The 14,094-nt window shown below is 42.3% G+C and overlaps 1 protein-coding gene across 3 annotated transcripts in view; it reads left to right on the plus strand.

The window, feature by feature from the left end:
* Positions 1–14,094, plus strand: part of LOC117140938 (protein abrupt) — a 46,100-nt gene that overhangs the window by 8,281 nt on the left and 23,725 nt on the right. For 2 of the 3 annotated variants that reach the window (XM_033304138.1, XM_033304146.1), the window contains 3 exons: positions 3,214–3,412; positions 12,568–13,349; positions 13,452–14,073. In XM_033304138.1, coding sequence (XP_033160029.1) covers positions 12,880–13,349; positions 13,452–14,073 — 1,092 coding nt within the window. In that variant the 5' untranslated portion in view covers positions 3,214–3,412; positions 12,568–12,879. The remainder of the gene's footprint in view (positions 1–3,213; positions 3,413–12,567; positions 13,350–13,451; positions 14,074–14,094) is intronic. The other variant, XM_033304156.1, reaches the window with a different exon arrangement.

A 14,094-nucleotide genomic window follows, 5' to 3' on the forward strand; every position in this document is an offset into this window, starting at 1 on the left:
GGTTGTAAGGTGGTGGTAATGGGAACGGGGGTGTGGGGGCAAGGACATCCCGTCAGTGGGGAGAAATTAATACCCACTTAAGCTTAACTGGACAGTCTGCTGCGCCGACTTCTTTTTCTGGCGAAGATTCTTCTTAATTTTTGGTCAGCTGCCGTCTCTTGTTCTCCCGCTCGAAGGTGATTCACAATGCGCATAAATAAACGATTCCGAGTATTTCGATATTTTATGCCAATTTAACTTTGTTCTGACTTATTCGCCTCAACTCCTTTTGCCTCATTCCTCTTTTGGATTTTCAGTAATTTTCTGAGTCCTGCAATTATCCTAGGTAGGTTAATATACCCCGTATAATGCAGTCGCTTTTTCAAAAAAATTATGAAGTAAAAACCGTTTTTATTACCAAAAATTACAATGTGCGAACGGAAAGAAAGGCGGGCTAACAGTGAAGGGGTCAATGGAAGTCGCAGTTGGAAAGTACACTCGGAAAAATGCAGTCGAAAGTTATTAAAGAAGATACAAAATTCGATTTATAACAGCTACTTGACATTTAAGGACAGGAATGTTTAATGATTAGTTATGATATCAGAAGATAATGGTTGATATGCATGTCTTTACTTTTTAAAATTCATATAGAATGGTTATAAGCATCCCTACTTTTCCGTGTAAAGGTTTTTGGAGTGGGAGCCGAGGTTCCCCAGGTTTCCAGCTGTCCTTCGGTCAGGCTGTTTTCGGGATGGTTGGATAGTTGTGGGCCCGTCATCAAATAAACACTCTAACCCCGTAACCAAAAGAGCTGCATAGCAGGAGGTTAATTTCATTAGAAATTCATATTTTTTTTTTTTGTTTTGGGTATTATTCGATGGGAGGGCGAGCGGGTCAAGGGTCAGACCCTGGCGAAGGGCGTTGCTTCGACATGTGTAAATGTGAGCAATAAAAAAGAAATTTCATATTTCCAGCTACGTTGTTGTTATTATTGTCGTAATTTGTTTATAACGGTATTTATGAAATAGTCACAAGTCAACGCGTTCCAACAACAACAACAACCAAAACAACTACAGGACTAACCCCAGAACACGCACTAGGACTCCGCCTAACTCCAAGCCCCATCCGAGCTATCGCCAATTATTCTTATTACGCCTATTACTACTTTTTTAACCACTTTCCATTGTTGTTGGGTTTTGGGTGCTTGGTGTTTTTGGTAACTCGGCTGCCCCACCACACAGAGCTTGCTGACCTTTTATGTTAATCGCATTTGGCTTGTAACGCGGATGGGGAGAGAGAAGTCTTGTAGCCAGTAATTGATATGCGTCCTAATCATGCAATCCTTTGTTACCCCCCACCACCCACTGATACTTCCGCCCACTCGGAGGGAAAACAACAACAACTTTGGCTTGTTAGTTGTAGTGGAAGAAGTAATTACAAGCATTGCTCGGGTTGTATTAAGGCGCAATGACGTCAGCCCTCAATTAATGATCGCAGGAAAAGCTGAAATCGCCTGCCATATTTGCATAATTATGCGGTGAATCATATCCGTAATTATCAGTAAGCAATTAAATCTTAAATTAAACTTGGCTTTCAATACGCATAAAGTGTTTTTTTCCAAGACTGAAGATTTTAAAGATTTTGGAAATTTTTCGTTTGCTCGAAATCTTTTTGTTATAAGTCTACAAATCTAAACCAAATCAAAATATTTACTTCTGACCAAGATCTTGTATACCGACCTTAACCAGCTTAAGTCACAGATTTAATTTATACATTCAACTCAACTCGAAACTACGACGTCGTTTCAGTTCCTCGACGATCTGGCATTTGCTGGCTAATTAATAAACTTTCACATATCTGATTTTGGAAATCTTTTCACTTGCAGCCGCTTGAATGGCTTGAAATCTAGCCGAAAATCGTTTTATGTAAATTATCAACGAATGAAATGTCGAGAGGTATAAGTAGCAGATGAGTTAAGATGCCATGAGGAACGAATGCTGGGGGATTTTTGTATAATTTATTGCATTTTGATAGTTAGAGTTTAATTACAGCATTTCACTTCGCTGTTTGCGGCAGTGAAAGTGCAAGTGGCATAGGTTTTTTCTGGTAGCATCGATCTCGAACCCAGAGCGATTAACCTTTGACCTCCTGCCGCCCAGGTAGAAAATCTAAACCGAAACAGTTGCAGTTTTGCCGTCGCTGGTCGTGACCCCTGTGAAAATCATAAAACAATAAATCTTTTTAATATCTCCTCTTGTTCTCGAACCCAAATTCGGTTGGTCTCTTTTTTTTTTGTTGCTTCGCATTTTTTCTTCATCTCCATTTCGTGGGCGTTCGTTTTCCTTTTCTTTTGCGTTTTTCTGGGCGAGTTTCTCACGTCCTTTTGGGGGGTGAGGTCAGCGAGCTGGGGGGCGTGGCCATTACTCAAGTTTGTGGATTTGAAGTAATAACTCAGTGCGTCATAAAAATTTTAATTGCTTTGGGTTTCTTCAGTGCGAAAGCAGTTCGGGTAATTAACATTAACCCAAAAATGTCCAAGAAACAAAGCCGACACAATGCAAAGCACCCACAGCAACATCAGCCAACCAACAACATGGCCCGAACAATGAGGCAATAAAAATTGCAGCGCATAATTTTCCACCACTGAACCCTTTTTTTTCGGGATCTTGTTATTGCTGAAAATTTCCACGCGTATCAGTAATTAGTTTGCTTATTGTTATTCTTTCGTTTTCACAGGGGGGGCTAAAACTGGGGTAATGTTGGCTACTATCCCTTGGTAACTCTGTTCCAACTTACAGCCACCTTGCGTGTTAGGAATTTTGGTCAGGAAAGGATCTACTGAGATCTTTTTAGATTCTGGTCCAGGGACAAAGGAAAGACCGCCTTGTCAAGCTGGAAATTTATATGCGTGGATCAAAAGGGCCAGAATCAACAGCAATTGTTATATCCTACGTGTGTGAGTGCTAAGTGGGTGCAATTAGACCGTTGAGCGAACGAACAGGTAAACAGGTAACCCAAATCGAGTTTCAGTCTGGGGTCTGTCTGACTTTCGATTTCGGGGTCGGTCGATCTCTGTGCTGGCTTTGATCCTAATGCAACGAATTGAGCCACGCATCGCAAGGTGGCAATAAATTCTGATTGCAATTGACACTTTTATCGCAGGGCCCAGCGAGTCGAGGGTGAATCTAGAATATCTTCTAATGGTCAACTGTTTTTCCGTTTCTTTTGTTGCAGACACTGAGTTGCAGCTGAAGGTGGAAGAAGCGACTGCAGCAGCCGTATAAAATTCGAACAGAATAGACAACGCCATTTGAAGAAGCAACAATAACACTTGGAGGATACGCAGCAGCAACAACATCCATAATCGAAAGCTAAGCCACATCATCGAAATCTTCTGGCAAGCAGTGGAAGCAGCATTAACCAGCAGCAACATGTGAGTACCACTCAAATTTCCATTAAGTGGACTGGCCAAATCAATTCGCTAATTGAATGCCGCGCAATTGAAAAGCTTCTTAATGTTGTTAAATGTGAACGAGTTGGCATCCCTCGATGCGACCCCTCTAACGAGTAAAGGCCCCCATCCAATTGCCCCAAACTCCTTGTCGTACCCCCCGGTTAACAGTCTTAATAGAATCAAAGAGCCACGCAATATTACTTTTAATTTGCCGTAATTGTGGCGTTCTCAGTGTTCTCTAAGTCACTATCCCCCACCCTATGGGTACCTATAGTTCCTAGAACCTTACTCAGCCCCCCCCCTGCAAAGTGCACAGAAAGAAATCGTAGAGCACTTGAATACAATATATGAAATATATTATTACATGGAATAAATCTTTAAAATTTCTATGCTATTCTATGTAATTAACTTCAGTATAGATCTGCTAACAGAGCAACAATTAAACTGCGACTGATTTCTTTCAGTGTACCCCCCTCCCCGTTCACTTGTCCAGTTTGCAATACAGATTTAGTTGTGTCCATAGCTCTATGGCAACAATAAATAACACAAATTCGAATTGGTCAAAGCAAACGCCAGCAAAAAACCAAATCATATGAGGGCATGAGGGACTTCTGAGGGCTGTGGGTGGTTGGGAGGGGCGATGGCAAACGTTGGAATCAATTAACCAAATGGCGCGAGTACTCGACTGTCGGCTGACTTTTGCATTGGTTAATAACCGCTTGCAAAAAAAAAAGCGAACGACAGACGTATAAATAGAGAATTGAAATCAAAATCAAATACACACACATATGCATCATCAAAAGGGGTGGCGTTTCCCCTCAACGCACAACCTCAAAGCAAAAACCCGCAGTCCAAAAATTTCTCTGAGGAGCTTCAATTGTCTGCACTTGAGTTCAATTTCTGTACGGTCGCGTTGGCTACCCAAACCAAACCAAACCAAAGGCAACCCAACCCAAAAATGCTTTTAAAGCTCGCCTGCGGAGCGGAATCGTCTTGTGGAGCGGGCGAGGAGGAGATATTTTCGTCATAACTATAAATTTTATTGAGATTCAAATGGTCTGCGTACAAATTTAGACACAATTATTACTTACTTCAATGACGCCAGCCAGTGGAATGGGGCAAAAATTGGGAACTTGGTTTTTGAGGGGGAGCAATCACTCCATGGGGTAGATTCAACTTCTAGTAGAGCTGGAACTGGTAATCTTAATGCAAATCCAAGACCTATGCCTTACAAACTTAGAAATATGAGTTGAATTGAATTGCTAGTACTGTACCAAAATGATTGAATCGAAATTAGTTCTGATATTTAATGGAAGTAGCTTCCTAGCGCAGATGTCAAAACAATCCCATTTGCATCCCCCCCACCCCTCCGACCAACCAGCACCTATTCCACTTAACTGACAGTTCGTCAAATGACAATTACAACGACTTAATTACTTTTAATAAAGACGTCCGTATGTAGGCAAGCGAGCAGAAAAAATACAGCTCTTCATTAGCGAAAAAGTATACTCGGGCATTTTTGCATAATGCCTCATTATGCTTGCACCACCCCCTCCCCCTCCCAAATGGGGGGTGTGGGCCGCTCGCCTTAATACATACAAATTGGAAATTGATGAATTTTTCCGGTATGGAGTCCGCACCGTCCTCGGTTCCCAAACAAAATGCAGCTGGCCCCCAAGGGGCCGAGAGTCTATCGCACTCGAATATCAATTAGTGCGGTTGGGGGTGGGATTACCGTTCGATCGATCCACCGATCGATGGATGTTCGATCTGGAGATCGATGGATGGATCTAACGAACAATCAATGGCAATTGCTGGCGATGGGAAATTACTAATAATAATGACTTTAATTGAATATTGCGCACTTCATTCACCCCGGCGTTCTAAATTTGAATCCCAAAATGGGGGGACAGCAAGCGGCAGCATATTATCCATTACAAGCCTTCAATCGACCATAAACACTTGGAGGAGCGAGTGTGCGAGTGGTGTAGGGTATAGGGTATTGGGTACAAGGGATTGATCCGTGGCAATGTCACAACGTGCTTTATATTTGGATGTGAAGCGACCGGTAATGAAGTTCGCCGGTTTCGCAGGCAACCAAGTACTCATTCAGCTCCCGCCCCCCTGTTCAAAAAACGATTCAAGCATGAAAGCAATTTTTAATTTATTTTGGTTGAGCGCTTCACTTTTTCCTAAAATTATGACATAATAGCCGGCAACGAGGAGCAGCGAGAAGCAGCGAACCACCTAATAATGTCATATGGAAATTTACGAGTACCGAACCCGATCTAAAAATCCGCGCGGGGGAGCTCCGACTCATCGAGGGAATGGAGATGGGGATGGGGATGGTGATGGTCGGTCGGTGTGAACACCTCGAAACACAGGCGGCAGTGTGGGAAAAGTATATTTGGATATTGTTTGCCGATGGCGATGCCAAACACCTTCCGCTTCACAAATCAGCAGTGTGTGCTGGAGTGTGTGTTTCGATTACTTCGATACTTTGAGCTGAGGACCAGTTGAGCTGCTGACCAGTTGTCAGTTGGCTAATGTTATAATTAACCTGGCCACCGCCGTCAACGCCAGTCACATATCGATCCATCAGTTGACCCCCGAACCCAATCAAAGCCGCTTGGCCGGATAATCTCGGCTGGAACTGGAAATCGGATTGACACTTTCGGTGAGGGAACAATAATAGATTGTGTTCCGATAAGTGAAACTCTAGGCCAGTCATTTACTGGGTAATATTATCATCATGTACCAACATCTTGATTAAATGTAATGTTTTACAGAGATTTATGTTCTATCTGTATCGAAAAAGAATGTAAATAATTCTACTTATTAAATCTCACAATCTAGCTCACTTCTTTTGGATTGACCAAATATTTTTAATATCATTGAATTGCCCACATATAAGTTGACTGAAAAAAAAATACAATTTAGTTGAAATACCGTGGGCGAAAGAGATGGTCTATGTATGTAAACACGATCATTAAATAAAACATTGAAAACGAGCAAGAAACGAAACAATAAAACGCACACGCAGATACAAAGCCGATACAGATACAGATACAATTGTTGGCGAGGGGGGAATGGGAGAGGCACACAGACGAAATAGAAAACGGAGGAGAGGAAATGGAGACAAGTTAACCAATGAAATAAACGCAAATTTAATGACAACAACAGCGCCACGCACAACTTGGCCAATACGCGTTTTCCATTATGGCCAGCTAGCCGAAGCACTTTACAACGCGAGATCAAATCGGCTAAGAGCCAAAAAAAAAAACGAAAAAAGGGGAAAGAAAAAACAAAAACAATGTCCGAAAACGAAAACTACAAAATGGAATACATAATACACATAAAATCCAAATAGTGAACAATGAATTAAATGTTATAAGATGTAGATACGACGACGCACACTTACAGGTCGCGATACATTTGTATCTGTATCCGCGATCCGCTGTGATCTCTCCTACTTCTACTTCGGATTCAACTTGTTTTTTCGTTTTTTTTCGAATTTTTATGGCTTTTCAATGCCGAAAGTTGGATGTGGTGGCATACCAGAGGGAAAATTAATGCCAGTATATACGGTGAATATCTGAACGATGCGACGTATTCATTCTTACGGCCATTGTATCTGCTGCTGTCGTAGTTGCTTTCTCTTTGTGTTAATTGTATTCGAATAATGATGATGCTGGGTCGCTTGTTGGCCTGCATCTTGTATCTTTCGGATACTTTGGCCTCCGCTTCAGCATTAGCTTTGGCTAATTTAATTTATGGCCAGTTTATGTAAATTTCAAATACCACATATTTAGTTTGTTTCTTCCCCTGGCTCTTTTTTACCCAATCTTTGGCCGAACAGATCAATTTCTGTCTCCGCATCTTCAATTTCTTCTTCTACGCTCCGGCTTTTAAGTTCTTTTTTAATATTAACCATTTTTATTATAGACGACAGTTCATTGACATCTTGTGTATATATGTACGCATTTATATAGCTGGCCATGTATCTAGTTATCTTTATGTGTGTTTTCTGTTGGTCAAAAGAAAGTTGAAAACTTGCTGGAGTGATGGCATCCACGAATTGGCATTTGCATAAATTTGGCCACACATTTCTTGGCCATGCGAAACTACCAACTATCAACTAGCGGCAACAATAGCAACCTCGGGCTAATTGCGGCCCATTGAGATGGCTATCGGCTAGTGGACTCGCCCCATTAAGAGAGCCATTTTGGTGAAGTTGGAAATTAATTAGGACAGGTTGGTTGCCCACAGTGGATATAGTGGCCATAGTACGCTAGTGGGTGCCAATAAAAACGCATTGCAGTGCGATCTTATCGCACTAGTTGGATCCATGAGTAATGGTCTCACGCATCTGACGAATGGGTTGGGAGATCTTGCCCCTCTACAAATCCAATTTTTAGGAGCCATTTCGGGTTTAGGTTTCGATTGCGTTCGCGATTACTGCGCTTTAAAATTTGGCTTTGGTTTGTTGTTTATGTCTCTGTCTTTTGGGCATTTTTATTTGCTCATTTAATTTCTGAATTTCTGAAATTACTCAATTAGTTTAATTAGCAGCTGGCTACGAATGCGCCTCAATGTCTATCCATGAAATGGATCGCAGATTTTTCTAAGCCGAACACTGGGAAAAAAAGTATTCTATCAAGTGTCGGGCTTAGAAATAAAATATTAAAAATTAATCAATTTTCTTGGGATTTTTGATTATGTATACGATTTATTGGGTTTTATTGTTTTTCAAATAGCTTAGTAGCTGTTTTACTTAGATTTAAAATTTTATTAAGGTGTAAAATCACTTGGCCCTGAATCAGCAGCTCTTACCTTGATTGATTTTTGCGTTAAATGTAATAAATTGAACTGGAACTGTGGCTAGTCACCCAGTCTTTTGGCCAATATAGTTGGGCCTCTCATCTGCATCGAGTCGACGTCAAAGTCAAAGGCGACTTTGGCGTCGGTCATTTGTCAAAATCATTAATGCAATTACGCGACCAGACTGCGACTGAGAATGAGATTGAGACGGCCAGTGCCACTGCCACCGAGGGCTGTCTTCTGGCCTGCTAATTATTTTGAATTATTCAATTTCATGTCTCAATTTAAAGTCTCCGAGGCAATTAGGAATAGTCGCGCTGTGAGTTCCATCTCAGTTCCCTTATCGCTTTTAGTTTTTTTTTTTTTTGTTCCCTACCATTGAGTGCCACTTTGATGCGTGTCCAACTTTGAGGACGATGATATGGCTGTGGTGGCTGGCGAGGATTGGGGTCCAGAAATGCAAATGAGTGTGAATGTGAGGCGAACGAAATAAAACCATTTAAATAATTGAAAATCGAACAAATCGCGCTGCTGCCAGCAGAAAAACACAACTGAATAGAATGCCATGATGAATAATAAGGAAAATGGAGATAGAAACGCATGCAAATTTAGAAAAAGCCAATGTGCGAGGTCAGGCGAACTCTAAACAAAATGGTAGCCAACAACTATAACGCTTTTGCTGGCGTGTATGCTAATTTATACATCTGTTTTTGATGTGTGGCCATGAGAGAGTTTTTTGGTTAAAAACCTGCAGGATAATACAACCAAATACATAAATCAGAGCTGAAATGCTGAAATGGAGTATGAACCGAAAATAAATTGAAGATGTTTCAAAATTGATAGTTCTATGGCTGTATTTCATTTTAGTTATAGAAAAAAATGGCTTAAATAACTTCCATTTCCACAATCTTTTAGTGTATTTAAAGCCAAATCTCCCATGTGAATTTCACACATGCACTCACCAGTCACGGTTCGGCTCTAAAAATGGTTTTAGTCGACTAGAAAACATAGATACACATGGATTTATAAATACATACGACTGGTTGTTTGGTCCGCAAATGCGTGTTAGATTGTTGATGTGCAAAATCTAATTAATTATTTCATTAAAATTGGCATTTTATTGACATTCTAATTTGGATTTTTAGAATATTTGGTCCTGGAACGTGTGCAGCCTCACACACACAGCTGCGAGTGCATCCATTTACCCTATGTACAGATTTTATATGTATGTATGTATATGGTGGCCAAACTCCCCCGCAATCATCGTGTGGCGTCGGCTTGGTCAACGTGGCGGATGAGCGATTTTAATTGGTTTTTAACTAATTTGCTTGCATCGAGTGAGGTCCTTTCCCATTGTCCCATACAAATTTTACACTTTTGAACTAGGCTGATAGAACGATCTCCTTAAATGGGCTGTGCGGAATTTGCATTGTTGACACCGTTTATAATTCGATTTGATACTAGGCGCCATTATATAATGGTTATTATATGCATAATTTTTGAACTAATCATGCAAACCTATTCTTTTTATTAAAAGCTGAGCTTAATTTTATTTAATCGGCAAACTTTTTGAATTATTTCTGGCTAACATTCACAAACTACACACTCGCATCCGAAAGCAATTTGACTCAATTTCCTGATTTGATGTTCATGCGTTTATTTTGTTTATGGCTTTCCCAGCACATTCCCTTTATAAGGCCGAACGCCCCACAATATGAGCTCATAAACGATATAAACATAACTGTAAAAATAATGAAAGAAACAACAACACACACTAAGCAGCAACTTGTACCTCGGACTTTGTGTACATTCAATGATTCTCCCACTGACAGCTCAAATGCAAATCGTAAAAATAACAATCATCATCATAACGCCCCTCCCCCTTTCCTTCCGCCCCCGAATCCTAGTTATAAAGGATGTTTGGGGTATACATGACAGTGGCGAATCGGGGGGTTGTAAGACGCGTGGCGGTGGGGGTAAAATATTTACCAAGGAACTTAGTTCACTTGCCAAGGCAAAGTATCAATTTACCAAAAATAACAAGCAGAAGTTATCCAAACGAAATGTACCCTGTGATTTTAGGTTTTTCGTTCAAATATTGGTAAAATTTGTCACTTTAATATTTTTTTGTATTGGTGCAAAATAACAAACCATGTGAAATAACACAATTTGAAAATGTTATCTTTGTCAGTCACAAGATAGTCGCTCGATTCAATATACCCTTCGGGGTATCAAATGTTCGGGGTGTTCAAATAGTTAGTACAAATTTGATTGTGCCCATGGCCAACAGCAGTTGTTGCTGCCATTTCCGCAGTTCTAGATACGAACCCCAACTCTTTTTGCATACGCGTGTTTGTATAGCCATATAAATATCGTATGTGGATCGTTATATATGTATGTATATATATATCCTGGTGGGTGTGTGTACGCATACATATGCCAGCGATATCTGTGTTATTTAGTAATTCGTTTTTTATTTACCATTATCATTTACATTTATTTGTTATTATGTTATGCTCGACTCCGACCCGCAGGATATTCTTCCTTTCAATTACACACCCACTCACGAATGGCTTTTGGCCCTTTTCGGCTGCCAAAATGTACTGTGTTTTGTTTAACGCAAATTTCTGAAATGTTTTTGTTTTTAGGCAGTTGCCGTTTGAAAGTTGGACATTTGATGTGTGTGGCATGCTGAATGCAATTGCGTCCTGCGCGCACACACACACACTCACACACACATCCTGCTGATTACATGTGAAAAACGTATATTGTGCTGCCCTTTTTTGCGCCCCTCGCCATTCATTTACATATTTTTCGGTTACCAAGCCGGAAACTATCTGTTGTTTTATTTTGTTGTGTCTTGGCCGGGTTAGTTATTGTATTGTATGGTGTGGTATGGTATGGCAGCTGGCCCCGCCCCCAACCCCTCGGATTTATGCGAATGTTTGTTCAATAAACGAAATAATTGCCAGCAAATGTGTTGTGATGAAATTGTTTTGGGTTACTTCATAAATTAGCGCAAACAAATGCACGCAGCTCAGCGAAGCGCAAAGCAACGCAGAGGGTTTCGATTGGGGGTAAGAGGTACCATGGATTTTTGGTATAGGCCATAGGCTAAGACTTTCCCATTTATTTCAACAAAACTAAATTAAGAAAAAGGCCAGTTCAAATTCCACAACCATGTAGTTAAATCATTTAACTCACCCTTCACTCATTGCACAAATAATACATACCAAGTAGCCTACTTGTTTCAAATAAAATACCTGCTGCATTGCCGACCAACCTCCTTCGATTGTCTTAGTCACGGCCAGAAGTGATGGCCATAATCGAGTTTAAAATGCCCCATCATTAATCAAACAACGTTGTGAGTCAGAGTGAATAAGTGCATGAGTACCCAGGGAAATTGTGAACATGATTTTCGAGCGGAATTCCAAATGTACCATGAAAAATTACCAAGCTGCAACTGCAGGCGCCAATTGCATTGAAAGTATAGTATTTGTGAGATGTTGAAGGTAATGGAATTAGGGGGATACGGAGTTCCGCCTCTCGAATTATTTGAACGCCAAGATGTAATCCGAATCTTCCATGGCGATCGTAATCCAAGACCAGCGACGAGATGAACCCGAAACCCAGAGATGAATGCGTTTATAAATATTTTGATGGCGGTACATCGATCAGGTTGGTCCGCCTTATAGCGAGGGGAGATCGGTGAACGGCAGCACACTGAAGATGGATGGATTGTTGGTGGTTGGTTACCTAATGATCTAATGATCTTGTACAATTATTTGGCGGGTGCACTAAGAAAATGACTATGATACTTTGGAATTATGAAAAAAAATATAGATGGCCTTAAATAATATTTGACATTTGTATGGGAACTTTAAATTTATTCTCCCAATTAATGATAAATATTGTATAAAGTGCGGAAATAAAGTACGGAATATCTAAGATCTCTTAATACCGATTTTCCCAAGTGTAAGTCAAAGATCTTGCGAGTGGCGGGCAACGTTAGCTCCATTGTTTTGTGGCTTGTAAACGGTTAAATTAAATTGATTTGCGTCTAATGCCCCCGACAAGTGGCCCGCTCTCGGTGGTTCAGTGGTTCGATGGTTTGGGGGGTACGCTCGTGTAATTAATGGTTTCATTAGACCAACCGCGGATCCAGCGGCACTACGGCAGTCCCGGTCCCGCTGCTTATGTATGAATAATTGGTAATAATATTTAATGATTGGCCCACCTGCCCGAGCAATTGTATTTGGATTTGAGCCATTCGATAACTAATCTTAATTTTGGTTTCTTCTCTCGCCCTCCAGCACTTAGCTCCGTCCATGGGCGCCGCGGCAAACAGAGTCCGGTGAAAATGGACAAAGGCCGCGCGAGGCTGCCGCCGAATTAGCAGAGAAGCCGGAAAATCCGTACATACGGACGGGCAGTGCAAATATTTGCCAGGCCCCCTCAAAAAAAAAAAGGAAATATTAAAAAAAAAGGAAGAGCACACACACATAACAAAGGCGAAGCATTTGTGCGACAATAGCCAAGGAATTAGCCACAAAAGAAGAAGCAACCGGGTCCATTAAGACAGCCAAACCATCCGATCCCATCCCGGCTAGACGAGGTCCACTTAAATGACCGAATCCACACAGCTGCAGACGGCGGAGAACAACAACGCGGGCGTGGTCAAAATGGAGCCCCCGCCGCCGGCGACCTCCTCCGTTTCCGTATCCGCCGCCGCAGCCGCCCACGCCCTGTCCTCCCTATCCTCACTAACGATGGCCGCCACCGGATCCGCCCTCTCGCCGGCCACGCCCCCGCCCTCCCTGAACCTCTCACATCAGCAGCAGCAGCACCAGCAGCACTACGCCCTCAAGTGGAACGACTTCCAGAGCTCGATCCTCAGCTCCTTTCGTCACCTGCGGGACGAGGAGGATTTCGTCGACGTGACGCTGGCCTGCGACGAGCGCTCCTTCACCGCCCACAAGGTCGTCCTGAGCGCCTGCAGCCCCTACTTCCGCCGGCTGCTCAAGGCCAATCCCTGCGAGCACCCGATAGTTATCCTGCGCGACGTGCGCTGCGATGATGTCGAGAATCTGCTGAGGTGAGTTTGAATAAATCAAATATAGTCCATTTTTAAGACATCTATTGTTTGATTTTTAGCATGAATTGAAATTTTAAATATTTTATCAAACATTTTTTATAGCTTTATGTACAATGGTGAGGTGAATGTGAGCCACGAACAGTTGCCCGACTTTCTGAAGACAGCTCACCTGCTGCAGATTCGCGGTCTGGCGGATGTCAATGGTGGCTATCCCTACTCCAAGGCCTTGTCCGCCGCCTTGAGTCACAATAGCAGCAGCAACAACAACAACAACAACAGCAGCAGCAACAGCCTGAGCAACAACAATAACAATAACAACAATAATGCCGAGAGCAGTAATCACAACAAGATAAGCAGCTATTTATCGCCCAATCAAACGAGCGCCGCGTGCAACAACAGCAGCAACAGCAATAGCAACAACCACAGCAGCAGCCACATCAACAGCAGCAGCAACAACATCAGCGGATCCCTGACCAGCAGCCTGAACTCACCGTTCAGTGCGCCACAGATACCGCCACCTGTGACCGCCTCGAGTGCAGCGGCAGCAGCAGCAGCAGCCGCATCCCTGACCGCCGCAGTAGCCGCAGCAGCGGCAGCAACAGCAGCCAGTGCCGGCAGCAGCAGCAGCGCCAGCGGACAGACGAGCGGCACGCCCGCCATCCAGGAGCTGAAGGCATCGTCGGCAGCGTCGCCCGTAAGAAACCCGAACCCCAATCCCAGCAAAGTAAAGTGTGCAGTTCCACGA

Source organism: Drosophila mauritiana, chromosome 2L (assembly GCF_004382145.1).
Source record: "Drosophila mauritiana strain mau12 chromosome 2L, ASM438214v1, whole genome shotgun sequence".
NCBI lineage: Eukaryota > Metazoa > Arthropoda > Insecta > Diptera > Drosophilidae > Drosophila > Drosophila mauritiana.